Raw genomic sequence first — 24,597 nt, forward strand, 5'->3', positions numbered from 1 at the left:
GGCGCTTCCTCAGTGGCACCCCAGGGTGTACAGAGAGTCTGAGGGGAGGTTGAATCCAGATGCAGCTTTCCCCTTAACCATCAGCCATGGTTTCTACCTGAGGGCTTCCTCTGCACAGGGTGAGAGAGCCACCATAGAAAGTAATTTCGATGCCTTTCCTGTCCATCAGCATATTCAACAGAATCTGCAATGTAGGATAAGATTTCATACTTCATTTAGGGAAAATTAAGGTTGTGTGGAGAGATAAAGATCAGATGTATTTTATTTAAATAGGCAAGTCAATTAATAAATTCTTATTTACAATGACTGCCAAAACCTAATGATGCTGAGCCAATTGTGCGCCGCCCTATGGGACTCCCAATCACGGCCAGTTGCGAGACAGCCTGAAGGGCTGTAGTGACACCTCTAGCACTGAGATGCAGTGGCTTAGCTGCACCACTCAGGAGCCCCAGCTGGATCAGCATCATGTATATGAACTAGGCCTTTTGCATCCTTGCAAATATTGGCTTTATATCTGCCAAGATGCTTTACAACCATTACAATATTCTCTCCTTATGATGAATTCCCTCCTTTTCTCAGTGCTTGCCTTTGAGGGAAAACACTATTCCTGATTTCATATTTGATTTAGATCTGACCACAAGGGGGCAGTCAGTCAGTCAGTCACTGACAAGTCTGGTTTTTCCCCTGTTGTTCTGGCTGGCCTAATCATGCCAGGAAACTCCTGTTCCATTATCTTTTGTATTTTTCCTGATAAAAAGCTGATCATAACATAAGTGATAAGAGCGAACTATTGCACTGCACTGATATGGACAAAAATGAAGAAATCCAAGACATTCCTCTTTTGCATTTTATTCACTTACTGAATTGCTATAGTATTGCATAGAGTATAAAAACAAATGTTAGACATTTCTACTAAATATAGATCACCAACACTCATATTGCACTTGGGACAAAAGTGATAATTCTGAAGCATTCTGGTTTTCAGTAGAACGTTTTTGAAACTAACGACTCCAGAAGGGTCACTCACACAAGTGATAAAAACCCCAAATATGTAAGAGATAGACTCCACATCCATTCTGTAATGCTCCAACTCTAGTAAGACCATTCCAAAAGTGAAGTGTTTGTCGACCTCTCAGTAATAAGTCCTGTCTAACAAATAAGATATTCGACATGGTTCTTTATCAAGAGAACTGTATTAGTTCACATTGGTTTGTCAACACCCTACAGAGTGCAACTCCTTGCAAACTGCAGAGAATACACGAAAAAGTCAATGGAACACTTAGACTACTTAAGATGTGCTATAACATATCTTTATTTACTCCTTTCCACACTTAATTTTAAGCATTCTGACCGTTAGTTTAGGAGTCTGCCGAGTGAAAGTGGGATTGCAGTCCTTTCACGTTTGGTAAAAATCTCCAAAACATCAAAGAACCAGAGAGCTAGTGAGTTACATAACTGGCCAGAATATTACAGGCCATCACGTTAGCCTATTCCATTGCTCAATCCAGGGATATTGATTGGTTGTACATGTACTGCCAATTTCATATTTTGGTTAAACTTCGCAAAGTTTCTGTAGGCTGAAAACAGTGTGAAAAGCTGCCAGTTTTACAACTGCCTGATCCATAGTAATCTTCATCTAGACTTTGTTAGAATCCCATCGTAGACACGAAAAGGTAGGCCCAGTTACATCTAAAATATCAATCTCTTCATGATCCGCAACAAATATTTACAGACGTGTTTTCACAATATTACTTCTTCGATGAAAATAAAATGGGTCCTGAACTCTGCTACAAAACCCCCAGACCAGTTACTTAAATAAATGCAATATATTATCTCAATGCGGTCATGAAAATAAACAATCACACAGGAAAATGTATAAATACAAATATGTACAAGAAAAAAAAGCTTACAAAGCTTAGAAATTCTCAACTCATTCGATGCACAGCTCTCAGCAGTGAGTAGGGAGGGCCCACTGAAGAATGTAGATGGTGTGATAAATAAGCCTCCTTGGTTTTATTGTACCATGTGTTATGATGTTCAGGGTAGGCCGAGTCAGTCCTTAGGGTGGGGTCTGTGTGCAGTCGTGCTGGGGTTTTGGAAGGACGGGAGGGGTGTGTGTCAACGGCAGAGCATCAACACCAGGGACTTGTTTACTTTGAGAGCTTCACCACAGAGTGCCAGGAGCCTGTGTCCCAATCTCTCATCTAAAAATCAGCCTATTTCAGAATATGTGGATCAGTGCAGACAACAAAGATCCTTCCGTTGTGGTTATATGATCCATGATAAATTGTAGATACGGATGGATATACGGTGTTGAACAAACGGACAACAGAAGATGTCAAATTGTGAAAACCCTGGGTTATAAACAGTGAAAAGAGCCAAGGAAGGGGACACATACCACAGTGAGAAAAGGAACTGCATCTAGCTGCTTACATTTGTTATTCACTTTCATACAGGATAACAAAGCCCCTCCCTCAGCATTCTTATTGGCTGATAGAAGAAGGGGGCCCCTTTTGGGGGACAGAGCTTGGCATACACAGAGACACACATACCAGCTGTTGTGAAACTGTGTAGCCATTTCCACAAGCAAGGGTCTCCACATGAGCTACTGCCCCTCCCCCTCTCTCCAGTCTCGGGTGAAAACAGCCTGGAAGCAATGCAGGACAGTCCCTCAGCACAGGTATGACCCTCAGACAGAAGGAGCTAAGAGTAAGTGGGGATGTCCCATCAGTTGTATAACCCTCTGGTTACACAACTCCTTTCAATACCTACACATGTAGGATCGTAATTTGCTCCCAGTTTGCAACAGCAGCAAAATAATCCTGCGTCATCAAGAAATGTGAATTATAATTGATGGACATTTTTGTAGGGGTTGATACTTTTAAGGGACAATCAAATCTGAAATTCCAAAGTGGAAATTAAACTTCAGAAGCCTTTTTAAACCCCAAATAAAATGTTTCCTGCATTGCAGGAAAGTTATCCTGAAACAGAGAGATCAAATTAAGATCCTACATCTGTATCCATGACTTGCATTTTCTTGGGAGTAGAGTCGAACCCTGCAGTCTGTTGTAAGAGAAAAGGCGATTCCGAGAGAACATTCCTAGAGAACAAATGTTGAGTGAGGATTCTACCGGATGGCTGACAGTTTCACTCAACATTAGGACACCGTATTCTCGACCATAGCGTGAGGCACCGACATCCAAGGTCTGCTTTTTTGCAGTGTCAGTCTTTGGCGAGGGGAGTGTGAAGGGTTAAAAGCAGATGTGCCCACACCTGGCAGAATGGCTTCTTTTCAGGACTGAGTATCACATACAAAATAAATTACTTAGAGAAATAACTCACAGGTTGTCGCCTTTTCATAGGCTAGTGTCCATGTGCGGGTACAGTGGGCAGTTCCACCATCACCAGTCTTCATCCTCCGTTATAGGCACTATGTTCTTTAGAGGGATACGACAGCATCTGTATTTTTCTTTCTTACAACCGTTAGTGGGGGGGTACATAGTACTCAAATTGTACAGTTCTTCAATGAGACAAACCACTAAATGCTGAAATGCATGCATTTTCTATTCTAGTGTAACAAAAACACACGGATCATTCCAAGTAATCAACGCAATATCCTCAAAACAAATATTCATCAAAATCTAGTGCTGATTCTTTTGTTGTCCGCTACCATCTGATTAAAATGACCAAAATGGATGGACAAGGCATCAGTGTAACATGGAATTATCGGCTATGTTTTGAGATTCATATCGGCAGGAAGGCATTCTTTCTGGTGTTACAAATATGTATTATTGACAATCACCAGTTTTCTATGTTAAAGGAACAAGACCAATTGAAATACAAAATGAGTGAAGCGGCGAGTTCATGAATCTCTTTGAATAGTGAGACAGAGTTCTTAGTTTTAGAGAGGTAGTGAGTATTGATTAAGTCCCATCTCATTCATTCTTGATAAATGATTGTAATGCTCCAGAAATACTTAATGGAATCCTCCCCCAATGTTCTTTTCTTCACCTTGTTCCACAGGTTGTCATTCCTCCCCCCGCGAAGAATGCACTGGTGAATAACAATCCCGTATAAATGTCTCAATGGTAATACTTGTGTTTCTTGCTTTAAGTCCCTGCATATTAATTTAATCTTGCTATAGAAAAAAAGATGGCCTCAGCGGGCCACCAAAAATGTGCATTATCATACAGTAGAAGTGTATCAGGCAGGTATCCATCAGTCTTTTTGTATAAATATAACAAGTTCTTTGTATGAAAATAGAGGCATAAAAAAAATCAAAGTCATTCTTCCCACCCCCAGCTCATAAAATGCTGGGTAGTTGTGACTACGACGTGGCGCCAATCAGTCAAGAGCGTACCAGGATCTCCATGATGTGGTCGAGGTCGTTGAGACACATCTGCAGAGTACTGCTGGAGGTGGAGAATGCCTTGAGGTTATAGTCATTCCCCAAGGAGGCTCCGCTGCTCCCTCTGGGAGGGGGGCAGGCTAGAACAGAGAAGTCTGACGGGTCGTACATGGATGTGTCAATGTCCTCAAAAATGTCATCCAGCTGCAGGTCCGTCAGGTAGCTGGTGGAGTTGGTGATTTCAAAGGATCCAAACAGCAGATCCTGCGACTTGCTGCCATCCTCGGACCCCGGTCCCTTGGGGAGCTCTGTGCAGGTTGACTGTGCGTCGTCGTCACACAGCAGTGAGGATGAGAGCGCGGCCACTGGGGTGGAGGAACGGTCCGAGGGCACAGGCGGCAGATCCGGGGAGTGGCGCGGTGTGGCGGGGGCTGGAGGGGGGGACTCCAGATGCAGGCCTCCCTCCTGCCTCATCTCCTGTTGAATCTGTCGCAGAGTGTTAGCCAGCAACACCGAGCGGTGCAGGCTGGGTTCAGCTCGGCGCTGGCAACTCTGGAGTTTATCCAGGCACAGGTCCAGCACCAGCTGCCTCTGCTGGGGGTAGGGCAGGTCCAGCATCTGATCCTCACAGTCACTAAGCTTACGTTTCACCCCACGGCCCACCATGTACCTGTAGAGGGAAAAGGAAGAAAGGATGTTAGAGAAGAGGAAGCGCTCCCTTTTTCCTGCTTCAGGAACAATTCAACTAAGCAGAACAGACCCAGCTGCTAATGCAATGATGCCTACAGGAGAGCCACCTCTTAAGCAGACTGGAATTGTGACAATTTTTCCCCCAATGGTCTTTGGCTTGAGTGGGGCATCTTTATTTATCCACCATTAGACATTCCAGTCCACTGAGGTAAAACAATAACTAACGAAATTACAGTTAATGAAAATGTACTTAATCCAGTATGAACTCAAATAATAATCTAATTCTACAATACAACAGCATGTCAAATGTAAAACTAACAATGACTCAATAATCCATGCCGTCTGGGAACGCTATAAAGTCCAAAAGTTAAGGGCGTTATAAAGTGGTCTGTCAGAACTATAACGATGTCAATTAACTTTTAATCCGTCGGTCTGCATATTTCACGACAAAGCATGAGGGTGCAGTGAGATACCCGATGGGTTTGACAACACTTCTCTCAAACTTTGAAGAAAAAAAAACACTTAAATACAGGAAAATCAAAACAATCCTCAATTTGACAACGGAAAGGTCAAAGGCTTTATCTAAAATGTTGAAAGTGTGTGGGTGACGCAGAGAAACAAAATGGTGCAATTTGAGGCCATGTGGCAGAGTGATGCAGGCGCTGGAGATGGGATTGTGAGTATGTGGGTCTGAACAGATGTTATGTCGTAGATGTTTGTGTGTGTTTTGTAGTGTTTGAATATATTATTTTTCATAGAACAAAAAGAGCTGGAGACTGCAACCATTGTTTTCAATTTGATCTACTCATGTTAGCATATGCCGATTCATGGACAGTCTTCATCTGAAAGTAAATCAGACCCCTTGACCTCCACTTTGTTACGTACAGCCTTATTCTAAAATTGATTAAATAGTGTTCCCCCCCCTCAATTCACACACAATACCCCATAATGACAAAGTAAAAACAGGTTTTTAGAAATGTTTGCAAAATTGTATTTTGCTCCGTTCACCTTTCCCCTCACTCCTGACTAGTCTCCCAGTCCCTGATTGATTGATTGAATATATAACTGAAATCACATTTACACAAGTATCCAGACCCTTTACTCAGTACTTCGTTGAACCTTTGGCAGCGATTACAGCCTCGATTCTTTTTGGGTATGATGCTACAAGCTTGGCACACCTGTATTAGAGAAGTTTCTCCCATTCTGCTCTGCAGATCCACTCAAGCTCTGTCGAGGTGGCATGGGGAGCGTCGCTGCACAACAGCTATTTTCAGGTCTATAACAGATGTTCGATCGGGTTCTAGTCCCGGCTGGATGGGCCACTCAAAGACTCCTGTGTTGTCTTGGCTGTGTGCTTAGAGTCATTGTCCTGTTGGAAGATAAACCTTCACCCCAGTCTGAGGTCCTGAGAACTCTGGAGCAGGTTTTCAACAAGGATCTCTGTACTTTGCTCCGTTCATCTTTCCCCTCGATCCTGACTAGTCTCCCATTCCATGAAAAACATAACCACACCATAATGCTGCCACCACAATGCTTCACCGTAGGGATGGTGACAGGTTTCCTCCAGACGTGACACTTGGCATACAGACCAAAAAGAGATCAATCTTGGTTTTAGCAGACCAGAGAATCTTGTTTCTCATGGTCTAATAGTCTTTTAGGTGCTGTTTGACACTCCAAGCGGGTTGTCATGCGCATTTTACTGAGGAATGGGAATTCAGTCTGGCCACTACCATACAGGCCTGATTTGTGGAGTGTTGCAGAGATGGTTGTCCTTCTGGAAGGTTCTGCCATCTCCACAGAGGAACTGTCAGAGTGACCATTGGGTTCTTGATCACCTCCCTGACCAAGGCCCTTCCCCCCCAATTACTCCATTTGGCTGGGTGGCCAGCTCCAGGAAGAGTCTTGGTGGTTCCAAACTTATTCAAATTTAAGAATGATGGAGGCCACTATGTTCTTGGGGACCTTCAATGCTGGATAATTTTTTTTGGAACCCTTCCCCAGATCCCTTGGTACCCTTCCACGTTCCTCGACATAATCCTGTCTCGGAGCTCTACGGACAATTTCTTTGACCTTAATGGCTTGGTTTTTGCTCTGACATGGACTGTCAACTGTGGGACCTCATATACAGGTGTGTGCCTTTCCAAATCATGTCCAATCAATTTAATTTACCACAAGTGGACTCCAAAGATGATCAATGGAAACAGGATGCAAATGAGCTCAATTGAGTCTCATAGCAAAGAGTCTGAATACTTACGTAAATAACGTATCCGTTTTAAATGTTTTATACATTTGCGAACATTTCTAAAAACCTGTTTTCACAGTCATTTTTTATTTATTTCACCTTTATTTAACCAGGTAGGCTAGTTAAGAACAAGTTCTCATTTACAACTGCAACCTGGCCAAGAAAGCACAGCAGTTTGACACACAACAGAGGTACACATGGAATAAACAAACAGTCAATAATACAGTAGAAAAAAGAAAAATCTATATACAGTGAGTGCAAATGAGGTAAGGCAATAAATAGGCCATTAAGTAATTACAATATAGCAATTCGAATGGTAGATGTGCAGAAGATGAATGTGCAAGTAGAGATACTGGGGTGCAAAACAGCAAGATAAATAAATATAATATGGGGATGAGGTAGTTGGATGGGCTGTTTACAGATGGGCTATGTACAGGTGCAGTGATCTGCTCTGACAGCTAGTTAAAGCTAGTGAGGGAGATATTAGTCTCCAGCTTCATTGATTTTTGCAGTTTGTTCCAGTCATTGGCAGCAGAGAACTTGAAGGAAAGGCAGCCAAAGGAGGAGTTGGCTTTGGTAGTGCATGCTATGGGTGGGTGCTGCTATGGTGACCAGTGAGCTGAGATAAGGCGGGGCTTTACCTAGCAGAGACTTGTAGATGCCAGTGGGTTTGGCAACGAGTTTATTTTATTTTAAATTTTACTTTTATTTAACTAGGCAAATCAGTTAAGAACAAATTCTTATTTTCAATGACAGCCTAGGAACAGTTGTTCAGGGGCAGATTTGTACCTTGTCAGCTCGGGGGTTTGAACTTGCAACCTTCCGGTTAATAGTCCAACGCTCTAACCACTAGGCTACCCTGCCGCCCCATGAAACGATGGCCAGCCAACGAGAACATACAGGTTGCAATGGTAGGTAATATATGGGGCTCTGGTGACAAAACGGATGGCACTGTGATAAACTGCATCCAATTTGCTGAGTAGAGTGTTGGAGGCTATTTTATAGATGACATAGCCAAAGTCGAGGATCGGTAAGATGGTCAGTTTTACGAAGGTATGTTTGGCAGCATGGGTGAATTAGGAAGCCGATTCTAGATTTCATTTTGGATTGGAGATGCTTAATGTGAGTCTGGAAGGAGAGTTTACAGTCTAACCAGACACCTAGGTATTTGCAGTAGTCCACATATTCTAAGTCAGAACCCTCCAGGGTAGTGATTATGGATGGATGGGTAGGTGTGGGCAGCGATCGGTTGAAGAGCAGTTGGAGGCCACAGAAGGAGAGTTGTATGGCATTGAAGCTCATCTGGAGGGTTGTTAACACAGTGTCCAAAGAAGGGCCAGATATATACAGAATGGTGTTGTCTGCGTAGAGGTGGATCAGAGAATCACCAGCAGTGAGAGCGACATCATTGATGTATACAGAAGAAAAAAAGAGTCGGCCCGAGAATTGAACCCTGTGGCACCCCCCATAGAGACTGCCAGGGATCCGGACAACAGGCCCTCAGATTTGACACACTGAACTCTATCAAAGAAGTAGTTAGTGAACCAGACGAGGCAATCATTTGAGAAACCAAGGCTGTTGAGCCTGCCAATAAGAATACAGTGATTGACAGAGTCAAATGCCTTGGCCAGGTCGATGAATACGGCTGCACAGTAATGTCTCTTATCGATGGCGGTTATGATATCATTTAGGACCTTGAGCGTGGCGGAGGTGCACCCATGACCAGCTCTGAAACCAGATTGCATAGCGGAGAAGGTACGGTGGTATTCGAAATGGTCGGTAATCTGTTGACTTGGCTTTCGAAGACTTTAGAAGGGCAAGGTAGGATAGATATAGGTCTGTAGCAATTTGGGTCTAAAGTGTCTCCCCCTTTGAAGAGGGGGATGACCGTGACAGCTTTCCAATCTTTGGGAATCTCAGACAATATGAAAGAGGTTGAACAGGCTAGTAATAGGGGTTGCAACAATTTCGCAGATTATTTTAAAGAGAGAGGGTCCAAATTATCAGCCGGGCTGATTTGCAGGAGTCCAGGTTTTGCAGTTCTTTAAGAACATCAGCTATCTGGATTTGGGTGAACGAGAAATGGGGGTGGCTTGGGAGAGTTGCTGTGGGGAGTGCATAGCTGTTGACCGGGGTAGGGGTAGCCAGGTGGAAAGCATGGCCAGCCGTAGAAAAATGCTTAGAAAATTCTCTATTATAGTGGATTTATAGCGGGTGACAGTGTTTCCTAACCTCAGTGCAGTGGGCAGCTGGGAGACACTCCTATTCTCCATGGACTTTAGTGTCCCAGAACTTTAAGTTTGTGCTACAGGATGCACATTTCTGCATGAAAAAGCTAGCCTTAGCTTTCCTAACTGTCATCATGGGGTATTGTGTGTAGATAACTAAACATACACTGCTCAAAAAAATAAAGGGAACACTTAAACAACACAATGTAACTCCAAGTCAGCAGAACGTTCTCCACGGCGTCTCCACTCTTGTCACATCTGTCACGTGCTCAGTGTGAACCTGCTTTCATCTGTGGCACGGTTTGCTGTGTCTGTCAGCGTAGTGTCCAGAGCATGGAGGCGCTACCAGGAGACAGGCCAGTACATCAGGAGACATGGAGGCTGTAGGAGGGCAACAACCCAGAGGCAGGACCGCTACCTCCGCCTTTGTGCAAGGAGCACTGCCAGAGCCCTGCAAAATGACATCCAGACTCCATGAGGGTGGTATGAGGGCCTGACATCCACAGGTGGGGGGTTGTGCTTACCAGAGAACACCAAGAGTGGCAAATTCGCCAATGGCTCCCTGTGCTCTTCACAGATGAAAGCAGGTTCACACTGAGCACGTGACAGATGTGACAAGAGTCTGGAGACGCCGTGGAGAACGTTCTGCTGCCTGCAACATCCTCCAGCATGACCGGTTTGGCGGTGGGTCAGTCATGGTGTGGGGTGGCATTTCTTTGGGGGGCCGCACAGCCCTCCATGTGCTCGCCAGAGGTAGTCTGACTGCCATTAGGTACCGAGATGAGATCCTCAAACCCCTTGTGAACCATATGCTGGTGCGGTTGGCCCTGGGTTCGTCCTAATGCAAGACAATGCAAGACCCCATGTGGCTGGAGTGTGTCAGCAGTTCCTGCAAGAGGAAGGCATTGATGCTATGGACTGGCCTGCCCAATTCCCCAGACCTGAATCCAATTGATGTCTGGGACATCATGTCTCGCTCCATCCACGAACGCCACGCTGCACCACAGACTGTCCAGGAGTTGGCAGGATGCTTTAGTCCAGGTCTGGGAGGAGATCCCTCAGGAGACCATCCGCCACCTCATCAGGAGCATGCCCAGGCGTTGTAGGGAGGTCATACAGGCACGTGGAGGCCACACACTACTGAGCCTCATGTTGACTTGTTTTAAGGACATTAAAGTTGGATCCGCCTGTGTGGTTTTCCACTTTAATTTTGAGTGTGACTCCAAATCCAGACCTCCATGGGTTGATAAACTTGATTTCCATTGATAATTTGTGTGATTTTGTTGTCAGCACATTCAACTATGTAAAGAAAGAAGTCATAAGAATATTTAATTTATTCAGATCTAGGATGTGTTATTTTAGTGTTCCCTTTATTTTTTTGAGCAGTGCATTTTAGAATAAGGCTGTAAAGGAACCAAATGTGGAAAAGGGGGTCTGAATACTTTACGAATGCACTACTTTACAAATGTATATTTGTTGAAATCCTGTCCATTCCACAGGGTAGAGGGAAAAAACCCTGTTGGCTGTCAGTGGTTGCTGCAGCATGAACGGGAGAGCTGTGGCGCTAGCTCGCGCTGCACGTAGGTCACATGACCCGCTCCTCTCAGGGGGAATGAGGCAGTGTTGAGAGTACGGTGCTAGACTTGCTAGTCACCATGGCAATCCATATCCATCTATCCTGCCCGAGTGTCAGCCCAAGAACATGTCTGAGGACAGAGCACTGGCTGACTGAGCTGTCCACATCGTCACATCTCCTTTCACTCTCTATTTGCACAATGAGCAGAATCACCACACCATACATAGGTTGGGTAAATGGCAGAAGTAAAACACAGGATATCCTACTGTCTGTACACTGTATAATAATTACATTAACTATTACAGGAGCTACCTCTGCAGTGATTCCTTAATCACAGCATGTAGCCAATATGATGAGCTCTCCGCTCTCCCTCTGTTGCTGGAGCACCGCCTCTCTTCCAATCAGTGTGTGGTGTTGGCGCTGAGTGGGTGTCGACAGGAAGCCGGGCTGTAGCAGCCTACTCCGTGCTGTAGGCGGTTCTGCATTCACAACTGATCCATCACTTGGATGTCTGGTTGCACGCAGCCTCTGCAGGTCCCAGTGCACACTGGTCTCCTCTACAGCAGAGGCAGCAGCAATGTGAATGAATGACTGAGGATAGTGTGGCTAGGAATGCCATTGCCCAACATAAGTATGCTCTTTTTAATAAAGTCAAGTTATAGTGAACTTAAAAGATGAATAACAAATGAAGAATAGCTGGTATTCAAATACATTTTATGTACTACCATCTAAACGTATAATTTTCCACCTTCAGGGTGCTGTACTGTGCAGTGTTGCTTCAACTTGTGTGTGTGGAGGCAGTGGTCCAATTCCACGTCTGAGGTCGGTGGTTACATAACTGCATACGCCACCACAAAGAGCAGTGCTCCTTACAAACCTGCCCTATATGCTAGGTGTTCACAAAACAGTCATAGGCTGAAGAATGGATTATAGCTCTGGGCTTTTGAGGTATCTGAAAGACAGGCTACACTGTAAACATGGGTGGTGAAACTGAAGTCTGCAGCCTGTGTCTGGCAGCAAAAAAAGTATATAAATGGAACGAGTCCATCAAATCCTATCAATGTCGTCTGCCCAATTAATTAAAACCTGTAATTTTTGTAGTGAAAACAAGCCGGAGAAAGGCAGCATCCCAGTGTTGATTACACCCAAGCCCCTGGGTGATAAATGCGATGTTAACTGGACCGCTAACTTGTTCCAACATATGTATCAAATTTGAAAAGCAAACTTATTCCATTAAAATTCCCTAGCACTACACCGTTGTAACGTGGATTTTGATTTGCAGATAAAAACCTGTGGCTTGGACTCCGAGCAGAGCAATAGCTAGCTGTGCCTCTCATATGTAAGCAGTTGTGGCAGTGAGCTATTCTTTATACAGGGCCTCTGTATAAAGCCAGTTTCACCACAGCCTACTTACCATGGCAACAGTGCCGGATGAGCGGCCAGAGCAAGAGACCGAGATGACACTGGATTGTGCACAAATGATGCATAGGCCTAGATTCAGAGAGAGGACTTTTGGAGCGGAGATATTGGCAGTGCAGCATCAGGGAATTTTAAGTAAACCCATCACAGTTCAGCTTTCTGAAAATATAACGGGACATAAGGATATCCTCTAAACCATTTGTAAACTCATACCACGGAGGGACGAATGTCTGCAGGTTTACTCCTCCCTTGTACTTGATTGATGAATCAATAAGGAACTCCCCTCACCTGTTTGTCTAAGTCCTAATTGAAAGGGAAAACTAAAAAGCATCAGACACTACGCCCTCCATGGAATGAATTTGACACCCCTACTCTGAGCCCTTCATTTTATTCCGTTGCAGACTTTGGCCAAATGACGAAATGCTTCATTCAGATTATTATTTTTTACTCCTGTGCTGACTGTGTTCTGGACGGTGTTAACCTAACGTAGCAGTCGTAAAAACCTGAAACTACACTGAACAAAAATAAAAACACAACATGGAACAATTTCAATGATTTTACTGAGTTACAGTTCATATAAGGAAATTGGTTAATTGAAATAAATTAATTAGTTCCTAATCTATGGATTTCACAACTGAGAATACAAATATTAATCTGTTGGGCACAGATACAGTACCTTAAAAAAGGAAGGGGCATGAATCAGAAAACCAGTCAGTATCTGACGTGACCACCATTTCCCTCATGCAGAGCGACATTTCCTTCACATAGTTGATCAGGCAGTTGATTGTGGCCTGTGGAATGTTGTTCCACTCCTCTTCAATGGCTGTAAGAAGTTGCTGGATATTGGCGGGAACTGGAACACTTGTCGTACACGTCGATCCAGAGCACCCCAAACATGCTCACTGGGTGACATGTCTGTAAGTGTGCAGGTCATGGAAGAACTGACATTTTCAGCTTCCAGAAATTGTGTACAAATCCATTCGACAGGCCCGTGCATTATTATGCTGAAATATGAGGGAATGGCGGCAGATTAATGGCACAATGGGCCTCAAGGTCTTGTCACGGTATCTCTGTGTACTCAAATTGACATTGATAAAACAAATTGTTTGTCATCCGTAGCTTATGCATGCCCATACCATAACCCCACCATGGGGCACTCTGTTCACAAATTTGATATCAGCAATCCGCTCGCCCACACGTGGTCTGATTATCTAAAACATTGGAGGCGGCTTATGATAGAGAAATGAACATTTGATTCTCTGGCAACAATTCCGATGGACATTCCTACAGTCAGCATGTCAAAGCAGATATGCTCACGAACAGGGAAGTAAGCAAATTTGTGCACAAAATTTGAGAGAAATAAGCTTTTTGTGCACATGAAACATTTCTGGGGATATTTCATTTCAGCTCATGAAACATAGGACCAACACTTTACATGTGACATTTATACTTTTGTTCAGTGTAGATCCCCTACATACTTGTATTGACAAGAAAATAAAAACATCCGGGGAGGTTCTCTTCTGCACGGTTCAACCGATCCAGTAAATGTGGAGGAGTTAAGATAGAGTTTCGCCTTGTTTATCATCCAAAAGAGGAAGTAGCATCACAGGCTCTTTCCATTTCCCCTGAAAACCGGATGTTCCGGTTGTTGGGGACTCGGCAGAAACTAGGACCTTGTAGACCAGCGTTTCCCCAAACACTGTCCTGGGGACCCCAAGGGGTGCATGTATGGCTGTTGCCCTAGCAGCACACAGCTGATTCAAGTTATCAAAGCTTGATGATTAGTTGAGTCAGCTGTAAAGTGCCAGTGCAAAAACCAAAACGAGCACCCCCTGGGGTACCCAGGACGAGAATGGGAAACCCTGTTGTAGACCCTGGCTGTTGAAGAAAAGATTCAAAGGATTCAGTGTGGACAGGTAAACTAGCAACTAAATCAAATCCAATTTTATTGGTCTCGTAGACAGTGTATTTTTCAGTTATCGCGGGTGCAGAGAAATGCTTAAGTTCCTAGCTCCAGTAATACCTAACATGTAAATCCCCAAAAGAAAAAGAAACAAATTAACAAACAGAAATATTAGAACAAGCAACGTCAGAGTCAGGAATATAAATATGTAAATAATGGTGTGTATAGACATTATGGACAGTATATGAATAGAAAAGGTGTGTATAGCAGTAGTTATATCAGATGAGCCATGACTAGAATACAGTATACACATATATGAAGTGAGTAAAACACAGTATGTAAACATTATTAAAGTGACGAGTGTTCAATGACTATGTACATAGACTGCTTCCCTAAGGTATAGGTTGAGTACTGGGTGGTAGTCGGCTAGTAACAGTGACTAAAGATTTGACAATAGTTTTTGCCAGGGAGTTAATACACGACTGACAGTTCCAATCTCCTTAAATACTTTGTTATTCATTTAGGTAAATTTGTGAACTGCGGGGGGGGACGTGTAGGGGCTGTAGAGGCCGGAATGCTACCCAGGCAGGGGAATCATGTGCGCTAAAGAGCACGACTTTCCCAAGCTTTATGGTACTTTCAAACAAGAAAGAATTATGGAGTGGGAAAACCCAGCCAAGTGAGTCAACTCGATAGTTTTCAATAAGCTAATAAATTGGGAGGACATAAGATTGAGTTAAAATGTGGAATATCATCAGAAAATGTGGAATGGTTGTAACTTGACGCAACAACGGACCAGTCAGCCAATTGAAAACGGAGAACAGCGTCTCTTGCCTCTTTTCTGCCCACTCTATGGATTTCCCTGCGTTGGTGGCACATGAGTGAAGTCACGATTCTACACACGCACTTCCCCCTCTCTCTCTCAGCCCTGGAGGCAACAGATATATGGCCAGGAGAGAGCGAGGCGGGGTAGGCTGTGGGCAAAAGTGGGAGGAGAAAGAGTAGAAACGAGGAAGTGCAGTGAGGATAATGGCCAGGGAGAGGAAGGGAAGAGGAGGCGGAGACAACTATTGATAAGCAGAGTAGGATCAGAGTAATGAACAGTTAAGCGGACAGACCGCTCTGGCGGAAGTCTTTATATGGACAGATTTGTCACTGGGTGGCGGAACCACCCTGACGAAATGAGTCACGTTCATTAGGTAACAGATTAGTCACTCTTCCAGACACGGAGAAGTCCTCACCTACTGATTTCATTGGGGTTGAGCATGTAGATCCAGTCGAGGGGGAACTAACACTGCAACATCCTACCTACATTCTGAAGTGTCTGAGGAAATCACACACAATTGTAGCATGACCACTCTCCTCCTAGTAAATAACCTGGAGAAGATGTAACAAATATAATTTGTCAAAAGTCGTTGATAATTGCTTGGTTTGATACATCATTAAGGACACTCATGGCACGTGATGCTCACAGATTCTGAGTGTCGAAATAGAGCAAAAACCATATCCATTAATTGTAGTCTCCTTTCAGAAAGGCCACTTCACTAGTACAGCATGGGACCTCTTATTACCGACACGCACAAGTCATGTGTGAACAACTGTAGAGGCTTTTTTGCATAATGCTGCATCTTTGCTAAATAAGATATATTCTGTCCGGGTCCTGTAAAACACCTCTTGCTTCAAGTCAGAGACAACATAGTGTAGGGCAGAAACCTAAATTCCATTTCGCCAAATCAAATTGGATGGCTAATAAAACATATTGGCTATGATTATTTGCACGTGTCAGACATAACGCACTAGCAGGCAGAAATGCAAAACCATTATGTTGAAGTGGCTCGATCTAGTTAGATAACTCCACATTCAGATGTGTCGGCCAACGTTGCTTGCTGGCGCTACCCCAGTTGACGAGCTAGTCAAGTTGATCCCACATTACACAGCAGCAGCGCACACGAACTCCGTGAACTAACATCAACGTTAGTTGTGAAAACGCAACAATCGCCTTGTCCGTTTCATAAATGGCAAATACATTAAGAACAGATTAACATAACTAGTTATTCACTCAAATTATAGTAACAGAGGCTAGCAATTTTGTTGCAAATAATCGATTCAAACAATGTTCGTTTTGGTTCCCGATACAGCTCGCGCTAACGTTAGTTACCTATGGTCGACGAAATGTGGTTAGTTAGCTAGCTACTGTTAGTGAATTTAGCTAGGTTTAGTTATTCGACCAATGTTTCAGGTATAGAAAGGATATTTACTTGGCATGTCTAAATCATACGTTTAAAGTTGTCTTATTGTGGAGGAAAATGAGAGCAAGTACACAGTAGCAGGCTAACTTGGCTAAAGACAAGTGGCGAGCTAACTATGCTAACGTTAGCTAGGTTAGTTATGAAGTTTGTGGCAGAGCTAAACTAAGTTATTTATATACGAAGATTAAAAAAATGTTCTACTAAACCAGGTAAATTGTATTGATTGGATAAAGTATATTACCTTGACGAAGGGAGGGCATTTCCATGTTGTTCAGGTCCTTTCACGGCACAGTCCACATCCAAACGACACATTGTTGAGGCAGTTCGAATTCTGCTTTTTCTTCTCACCGACGTCTCGTAGGATACAATATCCCGTTGGCCCATATCATGTTGTGTTGTACTAACTATCTAGTTAAATTTATCGCCACAGCAAAGTAGGAACACTGTGACAGACTGCTAACAACTAAAATACATATAGCTAGCAAGAAATATACTGTTAGCTATGCTAACAGGCCTTATTATAAAATCCTCTGACTTTGAAAGTCGAAATATGCTTGCCAAAAGTATGGCCATTCCTGGACAAACTACTCTATTGAAAGCATCGAACTAGCTATTAGCTAACTGAAGAACTACGGTTCAAAACTTTGGCTACAACATTGTAGAACCTACCCGAAAGAGGCTCAGCTGATTGACGGTCGTCAGGTGGGAGAACCTTGATTGGTCGAATGAAATTTCAGGCCCACCTAGTAACTACGTCTGATTGGCAGAGTACACTTCCCCCCACTCCTGCCACAACCTTCTCGTTCTAATTAGCCGCCTTGCGCACGTGACCGAAGTACTGTACTAGCTAGCTGAAGACGATTCAAATGTAATTTACGTTTTTGGCACAAAATAGTAGCGATGAGCAAGATTGAGGACAAATGTGTCATGTATTTACCAATCTAAGGTTTTGAATCATTTTCACTTTTCCAGAATACAGTATCCTGCAGCCTAGCCAGATGCAATTCACAAGAAATGCATGCTCACATAACCAGTAGTGGCCAGGGAAAAGGTACGGGGATGGGTAATGGAGTACATCGTGTAAAGCGTTGTTCAGCATCAAAAACCTGACCCACGGTGCCCTCCAATAATATTTATTGTCACCCTTGGTAAATATGAGCAACACGGGCTGTGAAAAACATGTCTTTGTTGTTTATCCTCTTGGTCTTACATTCAAAATATTCACAAAAATCTCATCTTTAATTGAAGTAAAATGATTGGAAAAAATACATGTGAAATAAATATTTTTCTCCTTGAAACGTGTGCCACAATTATTGGCACCCCCATAAATTATTATGAGTAAAATCTAACTGAAGTATATTCCCATTCATATTTTCTGTTTTTAAGTCCACCTGAGTGATTAGCGGTAAGCAATGATTTCCTGTTTCACTGGGGTATAAATATGAGGTGACACACAGGCCAAGTTCCCAAAGTAATCCATCTCTATGAATACAGAATACAGGAATGATGTTTGACAAAAGGTTGCTGAGCTGCGCAAATCCGGAAATGGCTTTAAGAAAATTGCTCAACGGTTGAAAATGCACATTTCCACTATCAGGACAATAATTAAGAAGTTTAAAGCAACTGGAGATGTTAACAATCGGCCTGGAAGAGGACGTGTGTCTATATTGACCCCATGCACAGTGAGGAGGATGGTTCGAGTGGCCAAAACATTTCCAGGGATCACAACTGGAGAATTGCAGACGTTAGTTGGGTCTTGGGGTCAGAAAGTCTCCAAAACTAAGATCAGATGCCACCAACATAACGACAAGTTGTTTGGGAGGGTTGCCATAAAAAAAAGCCTTTGCTGTCATCAAACAACAAACTCAAGCTCCTACATTTTGCCAAACGTTACTGGAATTTTTCATGGGACCGGGTTCTATGGTCAGATGAGACCAAAATAGAGCTTTTTGGAAACAAACATCCGAGGTGGGTTTGATGTAGACAGAAAGATAACCATGCAGAAAAGTCCCTCAACCCAACTGAAGTATGGTGGTGGATATTTGAAGTTGTGGCTGTGTTTTTCTTCCAAAGGCCCTGGACAACTTTTTAGGATACATGGTATCATGGACTCCATCAAGTACCAGCAGATATTAAATCAAAACCTGACTGCCTCAGCTAGGAAGCTTAAACTGGGCAGTGGTTGGATCTTCCAGCATGACAATGATCCAAACACACTACAAAATCAACACAAAAATGGTTCCCTGATCACAGAATCAAGGTTTTGCCATGGCCATCCCAGTCCCCTGACATAAACCCCATAAGAAACCTGTGGGATGAGCTGAAGAGGAGAGTTCACAAGTGTGGACCTCGGAATCTGAAGGACTGTAGAGATTCTGTATGGAGGAATGGTCTCAGATCCCTTGCCATGTGTTCTCCAACCTCATTACGCATTATAGGAGATTCAGACCTGTTATCTTGGCAAAGGGAGGTTGTAAAGGGGTGCCAATAATTGTGGCACACATATATTTGAGAATAATATTTGTTTTATGATAAGAATACATTTTTTCTTTCAATTATTTTACTTTAATTGAAGGTTAGAGTTTTGTGAATATTTTGAATGAAAGACCAAGAGGATAAACAATATTTTATTTTTCCACAGCCTGTTTTGCTCATATTTACCAAGGGTGCCAATATTAGTGGAGGACATTGTAGGTACAAACAAAAATATAGCCAACCTATGTCAAGGAGAAAGAAGAAGTGCCTTTAGGCGTAGGGGGTCCGGTCTTACGGTCCAGGACGATCAAGCTCTAAAGCTTGAAACCAATTATACACCGATCAAAAACATAAACGCAACATGTAAAGTGTTGGTCCTATATTTCATGAGCTTAAATAAAACATCCCAGAAATGTTCCATAAGCACAAAAAGCTTATTTCTCTCGAATTTTGTAAACATATTTGTTTACATCCCTATTAGTGAGCATTTATCCGTTGCCAAGATAATTAATGTACAGTTTTGTCACACAACACAATGCCACAGATGTCTAAAGTTGAGGTAGCATGCAATTGGCATGCTAACAGCAGAAATGTCCACCAGAGCTGTTGCCAGATTATTTATTTCTCTACCATAAGCCGCCTCCAACATCGTTTTAGAGATGTTAGCAGTACGTCCATCCTGCCTCACCTCATGTTTCAGTATGATAATGCGCGGCCCCATGTTACAGGGATCTGTATATAATTAATGGAAGCTGAAAATGTCCCAGTTCTTCCATGGTCTGCATACTTACAGATATGTCAACCATTGAGCAAGTTTGAGATGCTCTGGATTGACGTGTACGACAGCGTGTTCCAGGTCCCGCCAATGTCCTGAAACTTGCACAGCCATTGAAGAGGAGTGGGACAACATTCCACAGGACACAATCAACAGCCTGATCAACTCTATGCGAAGGAGATGTGTCACACTGCATGAGGCAAATGGTGGACACCAAATACTGACTGGTTTTCTGAAAAATGACCCTACCTTTTCATTAAGGTACTGTATCTGAGACCAACAGATGCGTATCTGTATTCCCAGTCATGTGAAAACCATAGATTGGGGCTTAATGAATATATTTCAATTGACTGATTTCCTTTAATGAACATGAACTCAGTAAAATCATTGAAATTGTTACATGTTGCGTTTATATTATTGACCAAAGAAAAGCACATCAATAATCTGACTGCTGATAGGTACTTATCACAGACGGAAGCCGTTTCTACTTGTACAGTGGGCAGTGATCAACAACGGAGAGAGGACTTGACAACACACTCTGGTTGGAAATGGCAGCCAGTAGTGTGGACAAAATGGAGGAAATGGAGAAAAGGTTGGAGAAAGACATAGGTGAAGTCAAACTAGCCCGGGTCATTGGAAAATGTAAATATTTTGTGGTAGCCAGGCTCAGCAAGGGAAGATTCTTCAAATGGAAAAGCTTAATGGGAAGAAGATTAAAAGCCATGTCCCTGGTGCTTATGCTAGGTTGAGGGGAGTCATTACTGGGGTCCCAATATCTATGTCCATAGATGATATTAAAGAAAATGTGAAGGGAGGCAGAGGGATTGAGGCCAAAAGGATGATCAGTAGGAAAGAGGGTCAAAAAAGTGAAAGGCTTATCAGTGCTGCTGAGGTTTGAGAAGGTTTTGCCTGTGAAAGTACAGATGGTATTCCTTAGTTTCAATGTCATAGCATTTGTCCCTTCCCCATTACAGTTTTTTAAATGCCAAAGAATGGGACATGTAGCTGTTCAGTGTAAAGGAAAGAAAAGATGTGCCAAGTGTGGAAGGGAACATGATTATGGTGAATGTGGGAGCAATGTGAAGGTTAAGTGTTGTAATTGTTGAGGGGAACACAGTGCAGCGTTTGGTGCATGCTCGGTGCAAAGAGAGGCTAGAGAGGCTCAGAGTTATAGAATCAGTCATGATGTATCATATGTAGAGGCTGTAAGACAGATTGGTGGAACTACAGTGCGGACTAATGGAGCTTCCATGGCTGCTCCTGTACTAAGTGGACCTACTGCCGGGGCTGGTGCTTCTGCTGCTCCTGTACTAAGTGGACCTACTGCCGGGGCTGGTGCTTCTGCTGCTCCTGTACTAAGTGGACCTACTGCCGGGGCTGGTGCTTCTGCTGCTCCTGTACTAAGTGGACCTACTGCCGGGGCTGGTGCTTCTGCTGGTCCTGGCATGGTTTAGAGACCTGTTCAGAAATCTTGTGATCATGAATGTGCTGTGTCAAAGGATACTGATAGTGAATAAAGTTAACTTCATAGCTTTCGTTGGTAAGATTATCCACATGACTCAGGTTGTGGAACGAGGAAATGCCAGGTTAAAGGTTATAGTGGATACAGCAAAATCGTTTTGGGGGGGTAACAGATGTTACTGTTCAAATGGTTGTTGACATGCTGAATAATCCTAAAGGTAGATTGTTTCCGCATGATATACAGTAGATAAAATTGAATGGACTGGGGTGGGGGTCTTGGAAGTGTTTGGTAGAAATGAGTAGGGAGTATTATGATTTTAAAATAAAATATTATAATCCCTATAATACATTCAATTGTGCAATCGCCAATATATCATAGTAGAAGAAGTGGCCAACAACTTGACTTTGAGCCAATAAGAGAGCATGAACCTCCCCTTGGGGAAACTGACAGGAGTGACAAGGAAAAGGAAACAAAAAGGCTAATCCACCCTCATCATCAGAATTGTTCTAACTAAACATTTTTTTCTAGAGCAAGTCTTTAAATATTTTACCTCTAGCTAAGGAGTGTTGTGCTTGAAGAAGGATTAGCTTTGATAATGCGCATTATAGCTTATTAGTTAGCTAATGTTAGCTTGCTAACTGAGCAAGGCAGTGACACATACACTTAATATAAAAGAAATTGGGTGGTAAGTGCAGTACAATGCACACAACACTAAATGCTTTACCAAACTAGCTATCTGGTCACTGTAGCTAGTAACATTATATGCCTGGAGCCGGCCCTTATCCTCACTGACTCTTGTTTTAAATCACGTCCTCGTTCGAGGCATAGACCTAACGGCACAGTCATGAATAATCTTGGACTGATTCATGTAAATGTCAGAAGTATGATTTAAAAATGTTATTGTATTGTACCTCTGGCTTCTCAAACCAACGCAGATCTTTAGATTATTACTGAATCTTAGCAAATAGAAGTCTATGCCGAATTCCGATGTGTCTCTCTGACTGGTTATAATTTACAGTATTTCGATCTGACAGAGGTGGGGGTGTTGCCTTATTCGTAAAGAGCTATTTAAATGTTCTGTGTCCCTCTCCAACTCTGTCCCTAAGCAATTTGAATGCCTAATCCTAAATGTGGGTCTTGGTAATTATGCCCCATTGACACTGTTCTCAAAACAAATTGTTTGAATTACTGTCTGACCATGCTATGTATGAATTATTAATATTGGGTGATCTTAATCTGGATTGGTTAATGCCAGGATCAGATTGGCTGAAAGGTATTTGTACTGAGCTAAATCTAACTCGCCTCAACTTTAAACACCCTGAAAAATCTACTCATTTAGATATTATTCTAACAAATGCCCCTCATAGGTATACTGCCAATGGAATTTTTGCTAATGAGCTCAGTGACAACTGTCCCATTGACTGCATAAGAGATGCTAAATTACCTAAATCCCGCCTACGCATTATTACAAAGATACATTTTAGGAATTTTTATGAGCAACATTTAATGTCTGATCTGGGGTTGTTTTACTGCGGGATGGTATCATACAGTATATCTCTGACTTAGATGAGGCCCTTAAATGTTTTACTTCTCTGTTTAACACTGTTGCAGATAAGCATGCTCCGTATAAAAAACGAAGCATAAACGATAGCTCAAACCCTTGGTTCACACACGAATTGTCTGAAAAATGACAGCAACGTAATTTTGCTTGGGCTAAGGTTAGATTGACTGATACTATGTCTGACTAGCAGACATATGGGCTGATTCTCTTGATACCTTCTTAATTCAGCACTTCTCTGCCCTACTTATTGCAGAATCATTAACCTATATTTTTTACTTGACAATTGTTTCTGGTGTTATCCCCAAGATCTGGAAACTGGCTCGTCCTCCCGCTACACAAACGAGGAAATCGTTCTGACTTAGATAGCTACTGTCCATTTTCCAAGTAATCTTGCATTTTCAAAGTTTCAGAATCACTGGCCAACTCTCAGCTAATCATTTTTAAATTTCTCATTCTATTCTAAATGTGCACCAGTCTGGTTTTAGACGTTGACATAGCACCTCAGCTGCTACGCTTGTTCTAATCTAGATGATGTGTTAAATTGCCTAGATCATAAAAAACATTGTGCTGCCTTATTTATAGACTTTTCCACAGCTTTCGACCATTGCATCCAAAGGCTGGCTGAAATAGGGCTGGATCAGGCTTCTAGCAACCGTTTAGAGAAATATATCTGTTAACGTATAATATTCATCTGTATGCAGACGACACTGGTGTTTATTCCATTGCCCCAACTGTTGACCAGGCCATGTTCGTGCTGCAATGTGACTTTGCTTACAGAAAGCCCTGGTTTAAAACAGGTACATTCTTTGTCATTTAACAGACACTCTTATCCAGAGTGATATACAGTAGTGAGCCCATATATTTTCATTCATACTGGTCCCCCATGGGGATTGAAACCACAACCATGGCATTGCAAGTATCATGCTCTACCAACTGAGCCACACAGGATTTACTTAATGTGGGAAAGACTAAACATCTGTTGTTCACTAATTCTCACAAAAAAAAATTCAGATGGTCTACATATTTAACCATTAGATGGTTCTCCCATTGATCGAGTTTCCGCCTTTAAATATCTGGGCATTTTGATTGACAAAGATGTAATGTTTAAAAAAAACATACGGATGAGCTAGTTGAAAAGCTATGATTTAAAGTGGGCTTTAAAAAAAAATGATCTTGCCCTTCCGTAAATAGCAGGAAGCAGATTGTACAGTCAACTTTCCTGCCAGTTCTTGACTATGTTGACACCATTTATCAGTTTGCAGCAGCCACTACTCTTAAACGTTTGGATGCCGTCTACAATAGCACCCTTCGCTTTATCACAGGGGACAGTTTTAATACTCACCACTGCATCCTGTATCAAAAGGTTGGCTGGTCCTCATTAAAGTCCCGTAGATCACTTAATAGTTCCCTTTTTGTTTACAAAACTCTACTACAAAAGCTTCTGACTTACCTAAGGTCGCTGTTAAAATATGAAAACACGAGATACCAAACCCGTTCACAACAGTGGTTAACTCTTGAGCTTCCCCGGGTCTCCACCGAACTAGGTAAATCCACTTTTAGTTTTAAAGCACCTCATTTCTGGAACCAACTACAAATGACAGTTGGATGTTCTTGTGTGGCTCGAGCAATTAAAAATATTGATTTGGGATCTTCTTATTAAGAAATGCAA

At 42.7% G+C, this 24,597-nt stretch overlaps 1 protein-coding gene across 2 annotated transcripts; it reads right to left on the bottom strand.

The window, feature by feature from the left end:
- Positions 1–814: 814 nt before the first annotated feature.
- On the bottom strand, positions 815–24,482 carry si:dkey-177p2.6 (uncharacterized protein LOC568712 homolog). 2 transcript variants are annotated; one of them, XM_035793909.2, is made up of 2 exons: positions 24,271–24,482; positions 815–5,018 (listed from the first exon to the last, which is right to left on the bottom strand). In XM_035793909.2, the coding sequence occupies exons 1-2, from the start codon at positions 24,276–24,278 to the stop codon at positions 4,349–4,351; spliced, it is 678 nt and encodes a 225-aa protein (XP_035649802.1). In that variant the 5' UTR covers positions 24,279–24,482; the 3' UTR covers positions 815–4,348. The 2 variants fall into 2 exon arrangements, with proteins under 2 accessions (XP_035649802.1, XP_035649801.1); XM_035793908.2 differs by lacking the exon at positions 24,271–24,482 and adding an exon at positions 16,897–17,417.
- Between the last annotated feature and the right edge of the window lie 115 nt (positions 24,483–24,597).

This window comes from Oncorhynchus keta, chromosome 19 (genome assembly GCF_023373465.1).
Source record: "Oncorhynchus keta strain PuntledgeMale-10-30-2019 chromosome 19, Oket_V2, whole genome shotgun sequence".
NCBI classification, from domain to species: domain Eukaryota; kingdom Metazoa; phylum Chordata; class Actinopteri; order Salmoniformes; family Salmonidae; genus Oncorhynchus; species Oncorhynchus keta.